The following is a 24,231-nucleotide window of genomic DNA, read 5'->3' on the forward strand; positions in this document are numbered from 1 at the left end:
GTCCAGGGCTTCGTCTGTCCTCAGGCTACTCTGTGACCCCCACAAGGCTGCCGGGCAGCCTCAGGGCAGCTGCCTGTGCAAAAGCCCCAGGCAGTTCCCAGCAGGGTCTAAATGGGTTCAATCCATTTGTTCGCTGGATGATAGCGCTCCTCTGGGTTAATGCCAGGATAGGATTTGAGACTTTCCATATTCAAATTCCCTGGAGTCCTTAATGCTTTTGCAGTTAGTGCAGAGTACAGTTTCTGAAGACTTACAAAAGATAATTGTCACATTGTACACACAGGCCTCCCTCATAATGAGAGCTGTCCTCACTGTTCCAACTCTTGCCTTGGGACAGCCTCAAGAAAATGAGCCCAGGGTCACTGGAATTTATTTTAATTAAAAGCCTCCTGACCTCCTGGGTGCCAAATCGTAACCCCACATTCCTCTTGCTCTTTGAATGGAGCCCTGTTTTCTTTTGCCTGTATATGAACATACAGATGGAATAGAGTTTGAAGGGGCCTCCGGGAGACATTAAGCCACCTTGCCCGCTGGGCCACACTTACCCCCTCACCCTAACTCACAGGCAGCCCCAACATTCTGCGGGAATGAAAATGGGAGAAGATTCATGGCCTTGGAACACTTGTGCCACTAGGGCTCAGATTTACAAGCTAAGTCATGCTCCTGTGCTTTAGAAAATGACCTCATCTCTTGCCGACGCCACCAGCATCAGGTTGCCGAGGCTCTTTGTGAACCCACACCCAACTTCAGGCACAAGGTCTGTGACAAGAAGTGGCATCCCACCCCAGGGGCTGTGACCTCCTGTCCCTCTGGAAACCCCACTGTCACTTGTGTCAGGTGGACCTCCTGGGGGATGCCCACTCCCAGGAGAACCAGCTCTGCTTCTTAGGGAGTCACTCCTTAGCTGTAATAATAGGACAAATTTGCTCTCCCCTCGAAGACTAATCATGGGATTCATAGTTCAGAAAGCTAATTTAGGGGCCTGGGGGATGGGGGAAAATAAGTCAGGGTCTTGCAATAAAAGAGCTTTCCTATATCCCAGGTAAAAATAAAAGTGGTTTCAAATTTACAGACAGGGAAGACGCTCACAGTGTATGCCCTGGACCTTTCACTGTTCCCGAGCCCTAGGCTCTTCTCATATATAAGGGTCCTGACATGATGCCTGACATGTGGTCCGCTTGTATGTGACAATAGCTGTCAGAGACCCCCCCCCTCCCTGGCCTTGCCCCCCGGTGACTAGAGACCTCCCAGGAACAGAAATGGAAGAAACTTGGACCTTTTGAGAAGCTGAGGACTCTGAAACGGGGAAAGGGGAGCAGCAACCTTAGGAGCTGACCCCAGAGGGCAGATTCCCAGTCAGGGCCTGTCTCTGACGTCTCACCACAAAGCCTTGCTTTTTTCCACTTCAGTAGCCATGTAACCTTAGTTTGAGTGATAAATTCCTTCCTTCCCCCAACCCCTTCCTTCCTCCCTCACTTCCAGTCCCTCTTCCAGAGATCCAAATATGCTAACAAGCATCCTCTTTGGAAAATGTGACTAGGCCTCCCTGAGTTAGAGGTTTGAGCCATTTACACACGAGTATGAGTTAGGCCAAGGAGCTTCCTTTCTCCCAGCATTCTGTGAGATCAGGTACACAATGGAAAGGGGCATCTGGCACTAAGCTCTATGGGACCAGCCGAAACGGGGTGGTTTTTTCGGGGGAAGGGGTGTTGGTCAGCATGTGACTGCCAGGGGAAGGAATACTAAGAGGTGGGAGAACTTTACCAGAGAGGGGCTGGAAAGGGACAAAGCGCAGCTATGTCCACCTGTGTCTGAGAGTCCAGCTCCTTACCCAGGAAAGGAGGGAAATGCTTCCCATCCCTTTTGATCTCTTCCTTTTTCTGAGCCTGGCACCACTTCTTCTGCAAAAGCCCAGGGTCAGAAACTCAGTTCTTACCTGTTCAGTCCCAACTCCTTCCTATGCCCTTTACAACTACAGGTCTTCAGAGCAAGGGCTCATATCTGGGGAATGAGGCTGAGACTCGGAAAAGCTTCTACTCTTCAAGAAGGGCTCAGTTACATTCTTTGGTTAATTCCCAATTAGACAGAAAACTAAAATATCAACAGTACTCCATTCCTGAATAGACTTGTTAATTTTTAGACATGGAACATACATCTCTGTAATGCTTTTAGAATCAACAAAATAAGTGCCACATCATCCCCACATTTGCTGTCATCAGATTATCAAAGCAACCAAAGTTAATACATGGTCTGAACATTTAATCTGTAATATTTTCTCCCATGAGCCAGCAAGGACTAAAGAGATGTAACACTTTTCATGTACAGTAGTAAAATTTTCTCCTACCAAGAAAAAATTTGAGTAATACTCTAGAAATCCATCAGCTGGTCTGGCAGTGGATAGACCCCCATTGAAAGAGTGGAGCAGGGACTCCAGTTCAATAGACTCCTGTCTAGTCACAAAGTCTGGGGCCAGTCAGCACCGAGACCTCTCTGAAAGGCAGCACCTCCCAGCCTAATTCTCGCTTCTATCTGGCAACTGCCTAGACCCTAAGCAAAGTAAATCTTGCAGATAAATGAAACTTACTTGTTTTCACACCTAAGTTTTCTTTAGGTTGCCTGGATTTGACAGACACATTTGCCAAGTGTTTACTTCTCTCCTTTCTACAACAGATCACATGGGATGTACTTGAATCGTTTCTGGAGACCCACCGTGCTCATTGTGAATTTCAGGGCTGGAGCTCTTGAGGTGTACAGAGCCGTTTATCCGCACATGATCCCAGGCTTCTGTGCCTTTTGACCACTCTGTTTTCCAAGTGTTCCTGTCCTCTCCATGTCCATCTCTGCTTCCAGTGTGCCTGCTGGTCAGCCTAGTATGGATGAGGGAGGCCCATAGCCACAGTGATCGAAACTGTCCCTGAAACTAAAATGGTTAACAGTTACTGAGCACTGACTAGGTGTCAGGCACGTCATCAGTTGTGTGTGCATTAACCCATTTACTCCTTACAACAGCCCTATAATGGAGGCGCTAGCCTAAAGATTCCTCTTTGAGTGAAAAAGCCGAGGCCAACAATGGAGGCGCACAGCCAGAAGGCGGCAGCGCTGGAGCCTGACGCAGGCAGCCCCTGACCTGCAGAGCCTGCCCTCCTTCCCACTCACTGCCGCCTCCAGAAGCGACCACAGTCTGCGCAGGCCGGCCCCTTCCTTGCTCCTCCATGAATTCTGGAGCCCTGCGTTCATGGAGGCCTCTTTGGAAGCACCTGGCATTCACATCACAGTCTGAGAAAAACTAATTTGAGGGCCCACTCTTTGGAAGAATATCCAAATAGATAACACACTGTCCTGTCTAATCAAGAGAAATGGGGAGAAGGCACAAAAACAATATTAGAGATGAGAAAGGGAAAATAATCAAATACAGAGGAAGTCTAAAGAAGCCAAAGAAAACATCTGAGCTTTTTGCTCATGTGTATTTGTGCTACACAGTACATATGAGATGTCCAAATGGAAATGTTAAGTAGACCATTGTATGTATGGTTCACAATCGTCCCCAACAAACTTTACGTACTGTCATGTGTCCCCGTGAGGTTTTCTCCAGCAGGCACTTCAGGGGGGAGGGGGGAGGTGTCCCACATCCCTGAGGGAGGAAGACAATCACATTTCCCTCTGCTAGAGCAGGGGTCAGCAAACTTACGGTCCACACGCTAATGCAGCTCCCCACCCATGTTTGTAAACAGTTTTCTTGGCACACAGCCAAGCTCCATTTCACATGTCACCTCTGGCTGTTTTTTTGCTGCAGTAGAGACCATTTAGTCCTCAAAGCCTAAAATATTTACCATCTGGTCCTTTACGGAATAAGTTTGCTACCCCTGTGCTGGAGTCCTATAATTTTTCCACTTTCAGGCTAGTTTCTACTTTATACACATTCTTTTTCTTATATTCTTTTCCATTATGGTTTATCACAGGATATTGAATATAGTTCCCTGTGCTATACAGTAGGACCTGTTGTTTATCCATCCTCTATATAATAGTTTACATCTGCTAACTCCAAACTCCCAGTCCTTCCCTCCCCCACCCCCAGTCCCCTTGGCAACCACAGGTCTCTTCTCTATGTCTGTGAGTCTATTTATAATTCATAGATAGGTTCATTTGTGCTATATTTTAGATTCCACATATAAGTGATATCATATGGTATTTGTCTTTCTCTTTCTGACTTATTTCACTTAGTATGATAATCTCTAGTTGCATCCATGTTGCTGCAAACAGCATTATTTCATTCTTTTTTATGGCTGAGTAATATTCCATTGTATATATGTACCACATCTTCTTTATCCATTCATCTGTCAGTGGACATTTAGGTTGTTTCCATGTTTTGGCTACTGTGAATAGTGCTGCTGTGAACATAGCAATGCATGTATCTTTTTGAATTATAGTTTTGTCTGGGTATATGCCCTGGAGTGGGATTGCTAGATCTTATGGTAATTCTATTTTTAGTTTTACCTAAGTAAAAACAGTTTGGAGACAGAGCTTGCTAGGAATGCATATTTCTCTTTACGAAATGTCTCAACAGAATTCATTAATAAATGCTAATAGCTTCTTTTCAAAAGACATCTTAAGATTTTGTACTTATTCTATCGAAGAAATGGTCTGACTTCTTAGTATCATCCACATAAAATGAAAATGAACTATGTTTAAGACTTAGAGGAAACAAGGTAAGTGGGCTTTTCTTTTTTCCTAAGTGGTCCACAGTTTCCACCATCTGCCAGGCCCTCTGATGTTTTTTTCCGAAGAAAGAAATAACCCTGGGGGATCCTAGATGCTTCTTGCCTTCTACAGCTTCCCCAACATCCTCTCCTCCACCAGTGTTTTTTTGAGCTTGGCAAGACTCAGCATAATAAATTAATATGAAAAGGTGGAAAAGAATTAAGTGCTAGAAGTTTCTACACTGAGTAACAGTGAGGAACCTCCACACTGTTTTCCATAGTGGCTGCACCGACTTGCATTACCACCAACAGTGTAAGAGGGCTCCCTTTTCTCCACACCCTTTCCAGCATTTGTTATTTGTAGACTTTTTAACAATGGCCATTCTGACTGGTGTGAGGTGATACCTCTTTGTAGTTTTGGCTTGCATTTCTCTAATAATTTGTGATGTTGAGCATCTTTTCATGTGCCTACTGGCCGTCTGTATGTCTTCTTTGGAGAAATGTCTATTAAGGTCTTCTGCCCATTTTTCTATAGGGTTGTTTGGTTTTTTTGTTGTTGAGTTGTATGAGTTATTTGTATATTTTGGAGATTAAGCCCTTAGTTTCTACTTTATTGGTTCAGAATTTCCAAACCAAGGGAATTCCCTGGCTGTCCAGTGGTTAGGACTCTGTGCTTTCACTGCCATGGGCCTGGGTTCAGTCCCTGGTCGGGGAACAAAGATCCCACAAGCTTTGCAGCACAGCAGGAAGGAAGGGAGGGAGGGAGGGTGGGAAAGAAGGAAAAAAGGAAAGAAGGAAAGGAGGGAGGGAGGGAGAGAGGGAGAGGGATGTAGAACAATTTAAAACAAAAAAAGAACTTCCAAATCATGTAGGTGGTGCAGATTCAGCCCTCAAACATGTGCCTGCCTCACGTGCAGTGTCCCAGTTTCTTTCAGATGCTCTTTTTCTAGCCATGGCCTCTGGAGGGACAGCCTTGAGGCTTCTCCTTGGACCAGCGCAATTGTTCTTATCTCAATTTTAGGGATTCCTGGCTATATTGGTTTTCTTTTGCTGCATAGCAAATTATGGTTGTTTAAACACCCAGTTTAAGCTCACAATTCTGTCAGTGAGAAGTCTAGCATGGTAAGGCTGGCGTCTCTGCTCAGGCTAAAATCAAGTTGTCAGCCAGCTACATTCTCATCTGGATCATGGAGTCCTTTTCTAAGCTCATCCCTGTTATTATCAGGATTCAGTTCTTTGTGGTTGTAGGACTGAACTCCCCATTTTCCTGCTAACTGTTGACCTCTCTCAGCTCCTATGGGCCACTCTTGAGTCCTTGTACCATGGTCCCCTCCATCTCAGCAATGGAGAACCTCCTTTTCAAATCCCTTTCATGCTTCGAATCTCTCTGCCTTCCTTTTCTGCCTCCAACTGAAGAAAACTCTGTTTTTAAAGGGCTGGTGTCATTAGGTTATGCCCAAGGGGTAATCTTGCTTTCTCACAGTCAACTGTGCCATATAACATAATCTTATGACAGGAGTAATATCTCAGCATATTTATAAGTTCCACCCATAATCAAAGAGGAGGGCATAATCAAGGTTGAGGGTCATTTGGGGACATCCTAGAAATCTGCCTATAACACTGGATTTTTGCAGGGAGCCCCATTCCAGCTTCCTACCACACAGAGGCCTCAGGCTTCATCTCCAGCCCTACTCAGGCTTATCAAACCCCATCTTGGAATACAGTACACATTTTTCCTAATCCCCTCGTGGACCATTCAGCTTTAGCTCCCCTTCCCTGCTTTGGCTTTTAGTTTCCTCTTCATTTTCCATACCTGAGATTTTTCCTTTTTTTGCTTTCAAGATTTGCAAATATTTCAAATATTTTTGTTATATTATAACCAGTATGCTTAAGTGTTTGGAATGGTTGAGGTTTTTGCTTCAGCAGCGTGTCAGCCATATTTTCCAGAATTTTAGGGTTATCACGCTACATTCCAAGATTACAGAGTCCACTGAAGTCAGTGGATCCTTGGAGTCCTAACCCCAGTGAGGAGCAACCAGAGTTTTACAAAGAATTAATGGTTAATCAATCTGAAAATTTAACATGTGTCAGGTCTAGGGGATAGTTTCCCTGTTTGCATTAACTTTGCTTACTGTATCACTGGGAAAGGGAAGATGTATGAAAACCAACGAAAATAAATTGCAGTATCTTTCTGAGAACTAGACCCTGTCTAATAAAACAGTCAGATTAATTGACAAAAGACAGTTTCCTTAACTGGGTTATCTTGTCCAATTACTTATTATTTTCATATCATTCACCATGACTAAACACATAGTTATTCTGTTTCCATTTCAAATCTGCAAGCTGTTTTCAAAATTGTTGTTGTGATGCTTTTCTTCAGATGTGGCTGAGCAGTATTTTCAAGATAGCATGGCTAATCTTAAGGATGCTGAAGGGATAGGAAAAGCCAAATTTCTTTCAATTCAAGATGATTATTGCCATTTTCTACAAGTCACTGGACAAAAAGAGGTAAGTGAGTTTGGACCACAGCTGACTAGTTATTTACCTTGGCGACCCAGTTGATATCCAAAGGGCTACTCCTGCACTCTGAAAGCATTAAGCATCTACCATGTGCAAGGCATGTGCCAGGCTCCACGGGGAGAGGGATAAATAAAGCCAGGCAGCCACTCTTGGGCAGCTCCCAGATATTCGCTCTCGGGAAACAAAAAAGTTCATGAGAATGTAGATGCCATGTCCACCTGCAGAGTATCTTAAAGGACTAGAAACCTTGAGAACCCACTGGAGAGACTCTGCTTACCGCAGCCTGTGGTTCTGGCTGGCATAGAGGGTGGAAGTTAGTGTGTCTAATTCCTCTCTTACTATCTTAGCTAATGGATGAAAGTTGCATATCTAATAAGAACTACACAGTGCAGAAGTTACGGCTCACTGTCCGTTGAACCATACAGGCATGTTTTCCATGGCTTGTAAAAATGGAACCAGACCCAGAATTTATATTCATTGGTACTTAAACCCTTGGGAACTTATTCCATAAAAAGCCTAACAACTACCAGATACCCACATGCTTCATTTATACAGATATTTTTTTCAACTCTAACCTGTCAATGGGACCTCCCTGGTGGTCCAGTGGTAAAGAATCCGCCTTCCAATGCATGGGACATGGGTTCGATTCCTGGTCAGGGAACTAAGATCCCACATGCCATGGGGCAACAAAGCCTGCACACCACAACTACTGAGTTTGCGCAGCTCAACAAGAGAGCCCACATGCCGCAAACTACAGAGCCCACGCACCCTGGAGCCCGTGTCACAACTAGAGAGAGAAAACCTGCATGCTACAACTAGAGAGAAGCCCACGTGCCGCAATGAAAGATGCCGCATGCCACAACTAAGACCCGACGCAGCCAAATAAATAAATACTTTTTAAAAAACAAAAAACCTCTAACCTGTCAAGGCAAGTCCTTGAGATGAAAACCTTTTTATTTCCTCTGCTTTTATGTAGACCTTCTCCCTGACAGCTCTCTCCTAACCCTTAATCCTTCACCCTTCTCTCAGTTGATGTGAGCTTAAGGAACATAGGTTTTTAATCTAGATGCACGAATGTTCGTCGGGCCAAAGTCGGGCTACAGTAACCATAACAAATGGAGTTTCCATATTTTTCTGGATCACCCAACCAAGTAGAGAGGGGCCTTCCAGTGGCCTCAGATTCCAGAACATCTCTAGAAGTTCTATGTGGAGTGCTCAGGGCAGAGATCTGAGGGGAATTCTGCCCCCATCATGCCTCACCCCTTCCAGCTCATCAGTCATTTTTACCTTCAAAATGCTCCTTGAATCCATCCATTGGTTGCCATCTCCACCTCTGTCAGTCATCATCTCCCAGCTGGACCTCTCTAACAAACTCTGGCTCCGCAGCTGCTGCTTCCACTCTTGCCCTTTTCTAATCCATTCTGAATAAGGAAACCATGTTGATCTTTGCAAAAAGCACATCTGATCAGTGGACTCCCATTTGTAAAATACTACACTGGCTCCTCAGAGCCCTTAAGATAAGCCAGAATCCCACATTGCCCACAATACCTTGCACGTTATGGATTCTGCTGACATTTCCAGTCTCATTTTTGCCCCCTCCCCTGATCTGTGTTCCAGCCACAGTGGCCTTTTCTAATCCCCGCTTCTGGGCAGCATCAGCATTTGTCTCCTGCTCTTGGAAGGTTCTTCCTCATTGATCTCCTGGCTAATGCAGATCCATCCTTCAGGACTCACCAGCTTGCCCGATTCCCCTCCCTCAGTCTTCATTAGATTCTCCCCACTATTCTTCATCATAGAATCCTGTCTGATATAATTATATAACAGAGTAATGTATTACAATAATATATTGTGGACAGTTACTGTCTCTCCCTGACTAGACCAAATTCCATGACAGCAAGGACTCTTATTCATGGTGAGGGAGCGTTGAGCCAATGGGTGGATGGATGCTTGGCTATGGGCTGTCTGACTGCTCTGGCTGCCACAGGGCATCCACCCTTTTCCCCGTTCCTGTCTGGCTTCCTGCCCTGATGTCTGTCATCACAGCTGCCACACCTCACTGCCCTTGCCCAAGTCACCCAAATCAGTGGCATTGATCTAAAGATGTACCTCACTTCCTGAGGCCTCCCCTGGAGATTTTAGCAAACTGGATCTTTTCATTCTACAGCCCCTGCCAGCCCTTCTGGTGCCCTTGTAAGAATAGACAAAGCTGCCTCTTCCTCAGGTGGGTGCAGTCCATGCCAGGGCACATTGCTTAGAGAGCGGAACACGGGCCGGACTTCAGCCCTCCTCATTCTCCTGCCAGGCACCCTTGTGTGTGACACAATCTGTCCAACCAAATGTGTCACCTTGTGTTATGCTCACTCTTGGTTACAGACCTCACTGTGGGTTCCAGCAGGAGCTGGCCAATGGGGCCGGGCCCAAGGACAGTCCCAGGCACGAGCACAAGGATGTGCTCAGACCACCTCAGATGTGTCACAGCCTACATGTGGGCTAGGACCCTTTGCCAACAGGAAGGTGATCCTTGGGAAGGAAAATGCCTTTTAAGGTAAAATGTAAGTGAAGTTTACTTTGCCACAGGTTAAAAGATACTCTTCTAGTTGTGCTGCTCTGCTGCTCAGGAATCTTCTCTGACTTCTTATTCCCCATAAGAAAATCTAAACTCCTCAGCCTGGCATGAAGGTCTCCACCACCAGCCCAGCCCGTGACTCCTGCCTCATCTCCCTCTGCTCCTCTTCCTACTTTCTCTGCTATAGTCAAATTAGTCCCCTCACTGGCCTTGAATGTGCCGTGTGCTTCCCCCAGCTCCCACTGTGCTCCCAGGTTCCCATGCCCTCTTCTTGGTCCACCTAAATCCTATTTATTCTTCACTTCTCTCCATTAAGCTTTTCTAACTCTCAGAGACTATCACTGTCTCTTTCCTTTAAACCCATATCCATGTGGCATCTCTTCCATTGCCATCTTGACTTGCCATTCAAGTTCATGCACATCTATCTCTAGTTTCCCCAATCAGGCTGTAAATGGCATTGAGAGCTTCATTTAGGAAAAGGTGTCTGGCTCTTCTTTCCATCATTGGCTCCTCCAAGCCTGACAACCAATTTTCATGGAAGAATTGCCAAACCCAACAGTTGCATCACAGACACTGGGAAGGGACACGACAGGCTTTAGCATCAGGCAAGACCCATACCAAGGTGGGTCACACACTTCACAATTTACAGTTTCTCTTCCCCAGCAGTGATTTATCTTTCCATCTGAGAAATTGTTTCTGCCTTAACAGTGCCTTTTACCGTGGTTCCCTGATCCCACCCCCAGCACCTAATTCATATTCTTGCCAATAAACTGAGTAAAGGCCTTGCGAACTCCTCTATCTGGGGAGCGCTAGCAGGATGCCTTCAGGGCTATGCGGTGGGCAAGGCTCCTTCACTGGTTCCTGCTTTATTCGGCTCTATTTTTCTTTTAAGGTCCACTTATTTCTCCCATATATTTTTTTAAAGATTTCCTTGATGTGGACCACCCCCAAAGTCCTCAATGAATTTGTTACAGTATTGACCCCGTTCCGTGCCTCGGCTTTTGGCCATGAGGCATGTGGGATCCCAGCTCCCCGACCAGAGATTGAACCCGCACCCCCACACACACTGGAAGGCGACGTCCCAACCACTGGACCAACAGCAAAGTCCCTATTCGGCTCTTATATTGGGCGTTTGTGATCTCTACCTGTAATCATGCTTTTATGTAGAAGATCGTAGAAGAATTTCAGGAGAAACATGGGAGACCGACATACAGGGCTTTCCCTCTGTATGTCTTGGTGTATGACTGAAGAGATTAATACCAGCTCATATTTTGTATTCCATGTTGGTATAAATAAATCAGATAAACCAAACAAGATGTCAAATGTATTTAACTTTTCACCATGTTGGAATGTTTGCTTTTGGTTTCCTGAACTATTTCTTGTGAGAAATGGAAAACCCTGGAATATGTTCTGGATGTTCTGTAAATGCCAGGAAACTCTGTAGTTTTCACTTACATAAGAACATCACTGTGTACAGAGGGAGAAGAGCCTGCAACTAAGAGGGATTAAAACTGGCAGGTTCCAGATCCTAGATCTGCCTGCCACTGATGGACTGTCTGACTCTGAGCAAGTTTCTTGACTGCTCTATGCCTCAATTTCCTCCTCTGGCAAACAAGGATTAAAATTGTCCTTATCTAAAGGAGATGGTGCAAGTTAAATGAGCTCACACACATAAACAGTTTAGCATGGTTCTTGCCACATAAAGGACACGATGCAATGCATGTTAGCTTTTCTTCTTACTACTCAACTAAAATGGGTTCCTGTAACATCTGAGATGGCTTTTTCTCCAGGGGTCCTTTATGCATTCTCTCTTCAGAGTTCAAACCATTCCTGTCCCCCGCAACACCCCCTCACCCCATGTATATTATTTCCTGATTCCTATTTAAGGAGGAAAGTAGGCTCAGCTCATGAGACACTCTACCCAAACTCATTCCCCTAAAAAGTGAAAATACATTACCAGTTACATCATTTTCTTAGGAGGCACTGATCTTTATCCAGCTTTGAACTTTTTATTTAACCAGACAGCTTTTTGTTCCTTTCACAGAGAGCTACCTCCATCCTGAGAGAGTCCCTGGAGGCCAAAGTGGCAGTGTTTGGCGATCTCAGTCCCGAGGTGGCAGAGACATACCGGCTCCTGGGCGGGGCTGACCTGGCACAGGGGAACCAGAGAGGGGCCCACAAGAAACTGAAGAAGGTAAAGCTGCAGCCCAACTAATGTGGGAAAAAACCCTCCCACCCTTCCCCACAGGTAGCTTTCTCTCCCTCCACCATGCTCTTTTTAAATGAAACTTTACAAGTGGCTTATTTATGTAAGATGACATCACTTTTGCAGTTGATCTCAGCTCACACTTTTTGGGGTAAAAGGTACAGTAATCCTCTTATGCACATAAATTTTTAAATAAGTTATCAATTATTCTTTACTATGAAAATAATTTTAAATTTGTACATAGCGTAATTTATCAATCTTTATTATTTTTTTTTTATTATTTTTTATTTTTTGCCGTACGCGGGCCTCTCACTGTTGTGGCCTCTCCCGTTGCGGAGCACAGGCTCCGGACGCGCAGGCTCAGCGGCCATGGCTCACGGGCCCAGCCGCTCCACGGCATGTGGGATCTTCCCGGACCAGGGCGCGAACCTGTGTCCTCTGCATCGGCAGGCGGACTCTCAAGCACTGCGCCACCAGGGAAGCCCTCGATCTTATTTTATTTTACTCTTTCTGTACACCCAGTTTATAGAGGAACTCTTTGTGTGTTCTTCTACTACTTATGTTTATTTTTTTTTAATTTGGAGTTTATGTGGATGGCATGAGGTATGGATCTAATGTTATCTTCTTCCCAAATGGCTGCCCAGTTGTCCAGCACCATTTTATTAGAGAGTCCATCTATGCTCCAGTGAATTAACACTTTCGTCACATACTACATTTCCACATGTACTTGAGTCTCTTTCTGGATTTCTTTCTATTCCACTTTTCTCTTTGTTTATTTGAATCCCAGTACCTCATTGCCTTAATTATAGAGATTTCATAGCATGATGTAGTACCTGGTAGGATTAGACTCCCCTCGTGTTTTTTTTTTTTTTTTTGTCTGCTTTGGGTCTTCATTGCTGTACGCGAGCTTTCTCTAGTTGCGGGGAGTGGGAGCTACTCTTGTTGCGGTGCGCGGGTTTCTCAGTGCAGTGGCTTCTCTTGTTGTGGAGCACGGGCTCTAGGCGTGCAGGCTCAGTAGTTGTGGTACACGGGCTTAGTTGCTCCGTGGCATGTGGGATCTTCCCGGACCAGGGCTCAAACCCGTGTCCCCTGCGTGGGCAGGCGGATTCTTAACCACTGTGCCACCAGGGAAGCCTCCCTCGTGGTTTTTGTATATCAGGTTTTCTAGATATTCTGGCATCTTTATCTTTCCACATGAATTTTGGTATCAACTTATCTAGCTCCATAAAAAGTCTGTTGGTGTTTTTTGGAGAATTGTTTTATTTGTAAATGGACATTGGGAGGATTGACATCATTATGATGTTGAGTCATTCTACCAAAGAACAAGGGATTTCTTTATATGTGTTCATGTCTACTTTTGTAACATTCAGGCACATTTTAAAGTGTTCTTCATATAGGTTTTGTACATTTCTTACTAAGTTGATTTCTAAGCATTTTATCTTCTTTAATGCTACTATAAGTGGAGTTTTATCCACTGTTACACCTTTTGACTGGTTATTTTTGTGTGTACGAAGACTATAAGTTTCTCTGTGTTAATTTTATATTCTGCTAGTTTGCTTAATTCTTTTCTTGCTTGAGTTAATTTGAGCACCGATTCTCTCAAGTTTTCCAGGTGTACTATTACATCATCTGCAAACAGTTTTACTTTCTGTTTTCCAAGTTTTATGCCTCTGATTGATTTATTTTGTCTAATTGAATTGGTTCATACCTCCAGAACAATAATAAATAATGTGGAATAATAGGCATCCTTGCCTTGTTCCTGATCTTAATGGAAATGCCTCTAGTTATTCCTCATTTAATATATGCTGGCTTTGGACAAAGATTTATATATATTTATCATGCTAAGGGAGTATCCATGAATTTCTATTTTCATGAGTTTTTTTTTAATTAGAAATAATTGTTGGGTTTTTTAAAATTAGAAACAATTGCTGGATCAAAGGCTTTGTCAGCATCAATGGAGATAATCAGATGATTCTTCTTAGATCACTTAATATGGTACATTTTATTATAATATTGAACCAAACTTGCATTCTTGGAATAAATCCCCTTAGTCATAATGAATTATTCTCAGTGTGATGTTGATTCTGTTTGCTAATATTTATTTTTTGCAAATATTTTGCACCAATATTTGTAAGTGATATTTGTTTAAGTATCAATGTTATTTTGCTTCATAAAAATAATTTGGAAGTTTACCTTTATTTTCTATGCACTGAAGGATTTTATACAACATTAAAATTATCTAGTCTTTGAAAGTTTGTACCACGTGTAAAACTCTTTAGGCATGGTGCTTTTAGGGGGGAAAATTCCTTGACAATTTTCTCTACATCTTCTACAAACAAATTGGTCTGTTGAAGCTTTCTATCTCTAACAGGGTCATTTTGGTAAACTGTGTTTTTCTAGGTAATTATCTATTTCATTCACATTTTCAGATTGATTTGCCAAGTAGTCTCATGGATTTTTCAAATTTCTACTTTTTTAATAGTTATTTTCCCATTGTAATTCTTAGTTTTTTATTTGGATTTTCTCACTTTTTTTCTTGACTGAGTTAGTTAGTGGTTTGTCTATTTTGTTAATTTTTCTAAGAAACAGGATTTGAATTCTATGGATAAATTGCCTTCCTATTCTCTATTTCATTAATTTCTGATTTTATCTTTATTCTTTCTTTCTTTGTAACTTATTTTGTTTTACTCTGTTGGAGTTTTTCCTGTCTTTTTGAATTGGGAATTGAATTCATTTGGGTTTTTATTTTTATTGATATGTGTTTTAGGCTATGAATTGTCCTCTTATTATTGCTTTAAATGCATCTTATAAGTTCTGTCATGTTGTGTTTTCATTACATTAATTAGTTTTAAAATGGTGAAAACCTGGGAAACTTTAAGTAATATAGCTGCCCAAACCAAAAGAATTAACTTTAGTTCTGAGTGGGCTGTCCTATAGGTCAAGCCTTTTTTTCTCTTTTTATGACTTCTGATTCTGCTGCAAAAAGCACCAGATTTGGTAACATGTGTGGTGCCTATTTTTTAATGAGATAACATATATTTATTATCAGTTAGTCAGCAGTAGTATTTGGATATCTTCTATGGGCCATTTACTGTGCTAGGCAGAACTGGGGAAAGACAATGAATAACCAAGATAAATATGCTTCTTGTCTTTGTGTGACTTTCTAGTCTAGGCAGGAAGATATATTAAACCAATCATTTCAGATAATTTTAAACATTACACATGTGCCAAAGACATTACGGTGAGGGAAGAGGTAAGAAAGGTAGCTGAGGGTGGCAGTTGCTCTGGGTTTCTCCATACCCCACTTTTAAGCTAATGCTTATTGAGTGATTGTTATATCCCTGGCAGTGAGTTAAATGATTTTTATCTATTAACTTATTTAAGCCCTATAGTAACCCTAAGAGTTGGATACCTCTACTCTCTGGTTTTGCAAAGAGGGAAACTGAGGCTGAGAGGATAATTGTCTCAGCCTTGATTGCAAAGCTAGGAGTCATCAGAGTGGGGATTTAGCACCAGGCAGTCCATATTGTGCAGTCTACTCTATGCTATCATCTGTTTTACAGCTTGGGCTTCCACGTAAGATTTTGTTTGAACAGGGGCTTCTTGTGCTTTAAGAAAGTTTGAATACCAGTGGCACAGTGGAGAGAATGCCAAGATAAGGATATGTAGGAGTCTTTGGGTTGCCACTGACAATACAACTCAAATTAGCTCAGGTATAAAGGACTGTCTATTGTCTTATGGTTTCCAAGAAAGCCCTGACAGGCACATGATTAGCCGGACAGGAACACAGTGGAGACTTGGGAGAAAGTGCCAAGGCCAGACTAGAATGCCACCAGGGCTCTCTCTGCCCAGGAGTCCTGCCTGCTTCTCTCTGCACCTCCCCCTACTCCTCTCTCATGGCAGCATCTCCCCTCAAGATGGAAATCATGGTGACCAGCCCCCCAGAGTTTTACTTCCTACCCCTGCTGCCATTTCTCAGTCACAGCTTGGAAGTTCTCAGGGAAAAATTGAGAGGCCTGGCTTGGATCCAGTGCCCACCCCAGATCAATCAGCTGAGGCCAGGGGTGTGGTAGGGAGTAAGAACATGGTGCCTTCAAGGCTGATGGGTGGCCCACAGTGGAGGTGGTGCAAGAAACACGGTCCCATAGTTAGAAGACCTGGGACAGGGTCACTAGAGCCCCTCCCTATTTGGGGGCATGTGCATTGAGTATAATAGGCATGCCATAGCCCCTTCCCTTAAGAGAGTCTCAGTAAACACCTAACTCTGATATTATGTGCTCAGTATTGTGCTACAGGTCCACACTGTGATCAACGGGAGAAAGGGGATTAGGGAAGGTGTCCAGATAAGTATTCCTGAAAAAGAGCATAGCCTAGCAGAGACAGGAATTCTCATGTTGGAAACGAGGTGGAAGAAGAGACTCAGGGGCAAGAGAGTGAAGCCTATTTAAGAAGCAAAAAGCGGGCTTCCCTGGTGGCACAGTGGTTGAGAGTCCGCCTGCCGATGCAGGGGACATGGGTTCGTGCCCTGGTCCGGGAGGATCCCACATGCCGCGGAGCGGCTGGGCCCGTGAGTGATGGCCGCTGAGCCTGCGCGTCCGGAGCCTGTGCTCCGCAATGGGAGAGGCCACAACAGTGAGAGACCCGCGTACCACAAAAAAAAAAAAGAAGCAAAAAGCAGTTGGGGTACCTGTCTGCAGAGGAGCTGGGAATGACCTCGCTGCCATGTTTGCAAGTTAAGGGGCTGAGACTTGATCCTTTAAGCTAGGGTCCCAAACGTTGGCCTGCAAGCTGAATCCAGCCCACTACCTGTTTTTGTGTGGCCCCTTAGTTAAAAATGATTTTTTACAGATGATTATAAAATCTGTAATCATTTTACAGGTGATCATAAATTGATTTGATAGAGAACACTGACTTTGAACCACAGCTAAGTGAAATTTTATCCTCCCCCCCAAAAAAGAAATCCATTATTTTCATTAGTCGAACTAGATTACCCCAAAAATATACTTATTATTATTATACTTTAAATTTCATCGACAAAAGTTTGTGGACATTTGTTTCGTTTCCTCTCTTGCTAGGTTAAGTACCTACATAGTAGCTCGATTTTATCTCTTGGCCCACAAAGCCTACAATATTTACCACCTGCCCTTTGCAGAAAAAGTTTTCTGAACCTGGCTCTAAGCATCTAGGAGCCACTGAGGGAATTTTAAGTAGGGCACAATAGGTCTATATTTGTTCTTTGGATTTTTTTTTTTTTTTAAATCACTGTGAGGACGGTGTTGAGAATGGAATGGAGTGGCCCAAGAATCAAGGCAAGAGGCCTCAGTTTTGTCATCTGTAAAACAGAGAAAACAGCAACCCCAAGCCCTCCTTCACTCCCACAATTGTTCTGAGGCCAGTATGAGGCAAGGTGAGTGGGGCTGCTTTGGTAAGTGCCAGGCCCTGCCCGGGTGCAGAGTGCAGGCCGCTGAAGGGCCCAGACGGAGGAAAGAGAGGAGCTGTCCTGGCCAAGGCATACCACCTGCCCTTGGGAGTCTCAACTTAGCTCCTTCTTCCTTGTTTCTCCCCTGAGGAGGGTAGATGGAATATGGAAAAACTCTTCTGAGGGTTCAGCCTAGACACTCAACTCCAGGCAGGGGAGGGACCCAGGAATAGGGGAGGGGGGCAAATGTTAGCAGACGTGCAAGAATTTGAGTTGGAGCCACACAAACCTTCATATGGTCCTGCTGACTCCAGTGGGGCCAGGCTGGTTCCACTACTGACCACACCCTGGGGGCCAGGCTTACTGCTGCTATGGCAGCTCATACATCGTTCCCAACCCTCACAGCAACCCTCCAGGTCAGACCTTAGTAGCTCTGATTTACAGACAAGGGGCCTCAGGCTCCTAGAAGTGAATTGTCTATGGGTAAATTACTGTTAAATAAATCCCACATTTTCCTTAATGCCAGTGGTTTGCCAAGTGTGGGTCTTAAACCCCCTGCATTAGGTTCACCTTCTGAACCAGAGTCTGGGGCAAAGGGCCAGGGGCCCAGGGACCCAGGGACCTGCATTTTAGCTTCCAGGGGGAAGTTGAGAATCACTGCTTTGGGCCCCAGGCCCACCCACGGGGCTGAATATCAGCTCAGCTTCAAGAAACTCCAGGTTTCATCACTTCCAGAGCCTGCAGTGGAAGTTGGTGATGTTTTTACCTTTCATTTGGCCTCATTAACCAATCAGTCCTAAATACAATGACTGACATTTTAAAGCTATCTGGCCACTTGCCAGAGTCAGAGAGAAAAGGGTAGAAACGTGTATGTCTGCAGGTCATGGCCGCTGTGGTACACACAGTCCTCATTTCCACTGGTCCCCACGTACCCACCTGAGGACAGGGCTGGCCGCTTCATGAACACCAGGGCACACACAGGGCTTTAAACGTGCCTCTCACATCTGCTCCTGAGCTGGACTTTTCAGATGCCGTATTTAGTGCTGGGCTCTGCACAGCCAGCAGCAGCAGCAGCTCTCAAAAGCCACTGGCCCAGCGTTTCTCTTGTTTTTATCACAACAACAGCTGCATCCCCCAAGTTTTCAACTCTGGAGCAGGAATCCATTGAATACTGGACTTTCCAGATGTGCTCTCCTGTGCTGAATGGCCCAGGCATGGTTCTGTGGGCATGAAAAACAGGAAGGCACGAGAAACAAAGCAGACAGTGGGATTAAGTTACTGAAAAGAAAACCATAGTATTGATCTTTCTTTCAAAGGCATCTGCAGGGGAACGTTGGAGAACTCTGTTGGCTCCAGATGGAAATTTCCACTGCAAAAGTTCCCATTTTTGCAACATGGAGAACTAGATTTTCATCCAGGTAAAAGGCTGCAAACAAGAATTCACAAAGACTGTTTCTAGGTCAGAAGCATCTCAGGACTAATCCCAGACCCAGTTACCAGGGTTGGGTCCCATCTTAATCTGGCCTCCCTGTTAGGTACTGTCATCATCAGGGTTCCATCCACCGCCTGATTACTTTATAGCTGTGAACATAAACATTTTCTATAAAAGAATAACAATTTTATGTGACCTCTCTCTCCAAGAAATTCAAAGCCCACTACGATGAATCATTTGAAGAAAGGCAAAAGAAAATGGTTTTTATTCATAGGTTGACTGTGAGAAAGCCAACGCTGGACAGGTGTTACGTGGCCACAGGTCAAATCTCTAGAACAGACTGTCAGGTCCTTGCTGTTCCTCCAACCGGCCAAACACACAGAGCCTTCTGCAGATGGCTGTATTTTATACATGATTCATGTCCTGTCATTCCATCAGCGGCCCGCCTAGTTTCGCTTTCCCTTTAAGCCTTTGTGGTGTTTTCCTTGTTGCCCTGGATACCAGGCAATCCAGAGCCAAGTTTGGAGTCCCCGCAGAGCCCTGTGTTAGCCCGTACGGCTTTCAAGGGTAGAGTCTCATTCGTCCTTGATCCCTTGATCTTGATTTTTCTAATCATCTTTGATTAACCCACTGCTGGGCTGCAGCAATCCACCTCAGATACTTTTTGAAAGAAAGGAAGGTCATAATGACATTGATTTCGTGTACAGAATCCTGTTCTTGGTTTGAGAAGTGTGCTTGAAGACACTTCAAGCCCTCATTAGTTACTTGGAGATGTTTGTAAATTGGTTGATATAGTATAAGAATGGAAGCTGATGGTTAAAGGGGTCAAGGGCTTAACCTTCTGTGGGGAAAACATGGAGCCTCCCTTGCCTGCTACAGGCTGGGTGGAAATCAGAATTCCAGGTCTCCTGGCAATAGGATGCCCTGTGTCGTCATCTGCCAGGAAGAGTTGCTCTCCTTGGGGTCGGGCCCCCTAACTATGGCAGCCCAGGCACAGTGCCTCCCACCTTCCCTGTCCCTTAGAAAACATATATAGGCGCTGAACACAGACTGCCCAGGACAAGGCTACATTTGCTATGGAAAGCTCCTCCAATATGGGAACACTTACCGTGGCTTCGTGGGTGCACAATGCCTCAGGAGTTCCTAAATTGGCATCAAAGTCTGGAGGGTGCAGAACTGTGGGTGTGGACAGACCATCCTGGCCTGAGACCTTCTGGTGTTTGTCAAAACCTCATTGGATGCAGGAGAATTGTGAGTTTATGGGTGGATTGCCTGGGATGGAGAGAAAGGCAAAATCTCCTACCACATAAATTCAGTGTGACCTTTAGCAAGTGGAAAGAGTGATGCTGGGAATGGCAGGTGCTACTACACCAACTCAGGAGGGACTGGGTGGGATGGCCGAGCTCCACATCAGGAGGGACCTGAAAAGCTTAATTTTAAAGGGGGCTCGATTTCTTGCTCTATCTGGCCCAGAAATAGGCAAACCCAGCTTTTCTACAAACAGCTGGCTGTCCACTCTAAAAACAAAGCCTGAATTTATATGTGGGTAATGCAGCAGGAGGCCCCTCCACAGGAAGTCCTGCTGATGCATTTGTTCTCTAAATATTTGTGCTGCAGTTATCCTGGAGAAGGATGATGGTAGCTTGCTCCAAGACAGTGTCCAGGGGCTGGAGCAAAGTCGTGGGGGAGTCAAGGGACATCAGTAAAGATATAGAACCCATGGCACTTGGCAACTCAGAGGTGACGAGTGAGGGAGACAGCAAGGATGACACCTCGACTCCAAGACAGGCATCGTAGATACTCAGGGAGAGCTTTTCAGACGGGCCGCTCTGAGCAGCTCTGTGAGTGGCAGCGCCTGGGCCTCCCTCCCTTTCTCCCTCCTCTCCCATTTCCCTTGTCCCGGGGCCCCTGGTCCTCCTCTATCTGTATTTCTTTCATGGGAGGCTTCCTACCCACCTGTGCAGCAATCCTTGAGTCTCAGAATTAGTGGGCTTCCAGGTAAGGGAGCTACAGGTGTGTGTTTAAGTGTGTGTGTGTGTGTGTGTGTGTGTGAGAGAGAGAGAGAGAGAGAGAGAGAGAGAGAGAGAGAGAGAGCGGGGCTGGGTATGCTGCCTCAGACACTTGCCACTCCTCCTGCCTGGAACCCCCACCACCTCCCCCAGACCTGGTGCTCTCCACATGGCTGACTCCCCGTCCTGCAGGTTTCAACTCGAATGTCACCTCAGAAAGGCCTTCACTGACCCAAGTACCCTCTACCACTACTGACACCACCACCCCTTTATTCTTTCATAGCCCATGTTCTTTTTTCTTTTCCACAGCTCTTATCATGAGTTGTTATGCTATGTTTGTTTACACATTTTTAAATGCCTGGCTCCCGCACTACACTGGAAACCCCCATCGTCTGTTCCATCACTGAGGTGGACTCAGGGTTGGTGTCTGGCAGGGGCTCAGCAAACATCTGCGGGAATGTGTGCCTGCAGCAGAAGACGCAGGTCCAGAGGACAAGGCTGGTTTCTGAGGGGCTTGGGAAAACCAAGCCCCACCCCCGTGTGACCCTGTTTCTATAGGACAGTGCTGTCTGATGAACGGTATCTTGGTTTGTCCTTTCACTTCCCCAAGTAAGTGATCATTTCTGCTTGCCTTGTAAAGATTAGTAAATGAAAAGTATATTTGTGTTTTTCTAAACATTTAAGACATTTCATACTTCCACGTATTTTGGCTTCTGACGTCTTCTTTTCTTCTTAATACTAACCTTGAGAATTGACATGAAAATAGCAGCACAGTTCATGTGTTCCTGGGTAACTTCTCCTCCACGGACGTACTCTAGCATCAGATAATATGTATAAAGAAGAGTAGTGATTTCAGATTCTGAGCATTAGAATCATTTGAAATATTTTACCTTTCTCAGGCTTTTTCATTTCATGTAAAGACAAAATACACAGGCTTGGCACAGACCCTTCCCAGGCAAGAAAATGTCTTTCTCCGTTTTCCATTATTGAGTTGCATAGCCTTGCAACTGAGATGGCTCTTTAGCTGCAGCCTGGCTGCAATGCCTCTGTTAATAAATAGGATGTGTCCCAGCAGCACTTTCATTGTTGGAAATTTCCCAATAGAGATGATGATGTGATTTCAGGACTTAAGACTGAAGGTTGAGGGAGAAAAGGAGGGCTCAGGCACCCCAACCCACTTCTGCAGGGGCATTGCCATGACTAGAAATGGCCCTGAATACCAACTGTAGATTTTCAGAGATCCCCCCCAAAATCAGAAAATATGCTTCCTTGTGAGTTCAGGTTTTCTAAAACTGTTGTGGTTTTCTAAAGCCAGAGTAGACTGAGTCAGCTAACCTCCAAACCGCAGCTGCCACTGAGCCCACACAGGGCTCAGTCCACACAGGGAAGGGTGCGAGCTATGTCCACACATACGTCCACACAGGGAAGGGTGCGAGCTCTGGGGCACAGAGGTGGGCTGCAGCCAGGGGGACAGCAAGCCGGTGCCTCCTATCCCAGATTCCTTGGCTCCTGGGCTCCTTAGAAACCTAACTTTCAAAACTCAAAGTCATGTCAAATATAATTTTTAAGGTTCTCATCAAATGCTTAAGACTGTGTCTTAACTCCCCTGGCTTTATGAATGACACCTAAGAGAAAGCAGCACCTGGGGGACAGCATTCTTTCTTTCTGCTATTGAACGTGCCCAGATTACGACGGTGGAGGTCTGTAACACTGCACCCACAATGGAGCTTCCCTACCAGAGGTTTCAGTAGCCCTGTGGTCCAGCCATGTCCTAAGGTTGTCATATAAGAATTTCATCAGTTGACCTTTTGCTTTACTTACTTATTCATTCATTTAGCAAATATTGCATCTTAGGTGCTAGGGACTGTGCAAGGCCCTGGGACACAAAGGTGAGCAAGACAAACATGGCCCCTTTGGGGACAGCTTGCAGACTGCTGTGAAAGCTTGAGTTCCCTTTTGTCTTCCTGCAGGGAGAGAGAGGAAAGATCCTTGTTTGGTATCTAAGGTATAATAAAAACACAAGTGACTTCTCCCAACCCCTGCAGGTAAAATCAAAGAGAACACAAGCAATATAATGGCTTCGTAAACTTCATCTGGATCCTCAAAATTTGTTTTTTGTCCACTCAAAAGGAAAACGAGAAACACCCTTTGGAGGCTGATTTCAGACCAGAGTGCACTGGCCTCCTTGGAAGAATCTGGAGAGTACAGAATACCTTTATTTATGATGGAGAATGTTCTCCTATCGAGGTTTGAGGAGTTCTTTACTTAGTTCAGCAAGATGTTTACAATGCCTGGCTGCCAGTAGGTTCAATTAACATTTATTGACTTTGTCTCTAATACCTGTTTTTAACAAAACCTACCTCACGCAAAAATGCTTAAACAAATTTAGCTAAGAGCCACAGAACACTGAAAAATTCAATTTATGTTTCTTAGATAAATATATAGCTATGTAAGACGTTTCCTAGTAAAAGTCAGTAATGGATTATTACACTTTTTAAAAAACGTAGCATTTGGGGCTTCCCTGGTGGCGCAGTGGTTGAGAGTCCACCTGCAGATGCAGGGGACACAGGTTCATGTCCCGGTCCGGGAAGATCCCACATGCTGCGGAGCGGCTGGGCCCGTGAGCCATGGCCGCTCAGCCTGTGCATCCGGAGCCTGTGCTCTGCAACGGGAGAGGCCGCAATGGTGAGAGGCCCGCGTACCGCAAAAAACAAAAACATAGCATTTGAAGACCAGTTCAATTACTGGATGAACCACTTTTTCCTGTCTCGGTGCCTGGTATGGCCTCCCTGGACACTGTCATCACAAAAGGGATTGGGGCTGAGGGTCTGTTTCCCTCTCCTGGTTGACATCTCCTGGTTACATCTCTTCCCTCTTCAGCTACAGTTTTGGGCAAAGTCCCTTAGTGAGTATAAGTAGCCTTAAAAAAAAAAACCCTAATAACACCAGAAAGAGAAGAGTCTTGACTGCTGGGGCATAGGGGGTAGGATGGGGATGGGCTCACCTCTCTCTGGGCTTGATTACTGAAAAGGGCTGCTTTACCCAACCACGACCCTCTCTCCTAACTCCACTCTCTCTACTATCGTAACACCCCCAGTGAAAATGAGCAACAAGGTCTGGGATAGATGTGGTTATAGCAAAACCGGTGAGAATCCGTGTAAGTCCTGTCAGGTGCCATGTCCTTTTTCCCAGGAATTGTGAATATTCAGCTAATAGTATAATACCTCCTTCCCTAGAGGATGAGGAGCCAGGGAGAAGAAACTTCAATAACCAAAGGAGCATGATGGAAATTCCTCCTGAGTTTCAGATTTTGGAGGCCACCTCTTAAGGCAGAGTGTCCTGAGACCTCAGATTTTCTCAAATAATCGTTAAAATGTCAGTA

At 44.9% G+C, this 24,231-nt stretch overlaps 1 protein-coding gene across 2 annotated transcripts in view; it reads left to right on the forward strand.

The window, feature by feature from the left end:
- The window catches only part of TTC23 (tetratricopeptide repeat domain 23), a 111,093-nt gene that overhangs the window by 82,680 nt on the left and 4,182 nt on the right, over positions 1–24,231 (forward strand). For both annotated transcript variants that reach the window (XM_082649151.1, XM_082649150.1), the window contains 2 exons: positions 7,078–7,205; positions 11,828–11,977. In XM_082649151.1, the coding sequence (XP_082505277.1) occupies positions 7,078–7,205; positions 11,828–11,977 (278 nt within the window). The remainder of the gene's footprint in view (positions 1–7,077; positions 7,206–11,827; positions 11,978–24,231) is intronic.

This window comes from Grampus griseus (assembly GCF_964374135.1).
Source record: "Grampus griseus genome assembly, chromosome: 2".
Taxonomy (NCBI): Eukaryota; Metazoa; Chordata; class Mammalia; order Artiodactyla; family Delphinidae; genus Grampus; species Grampus griseus.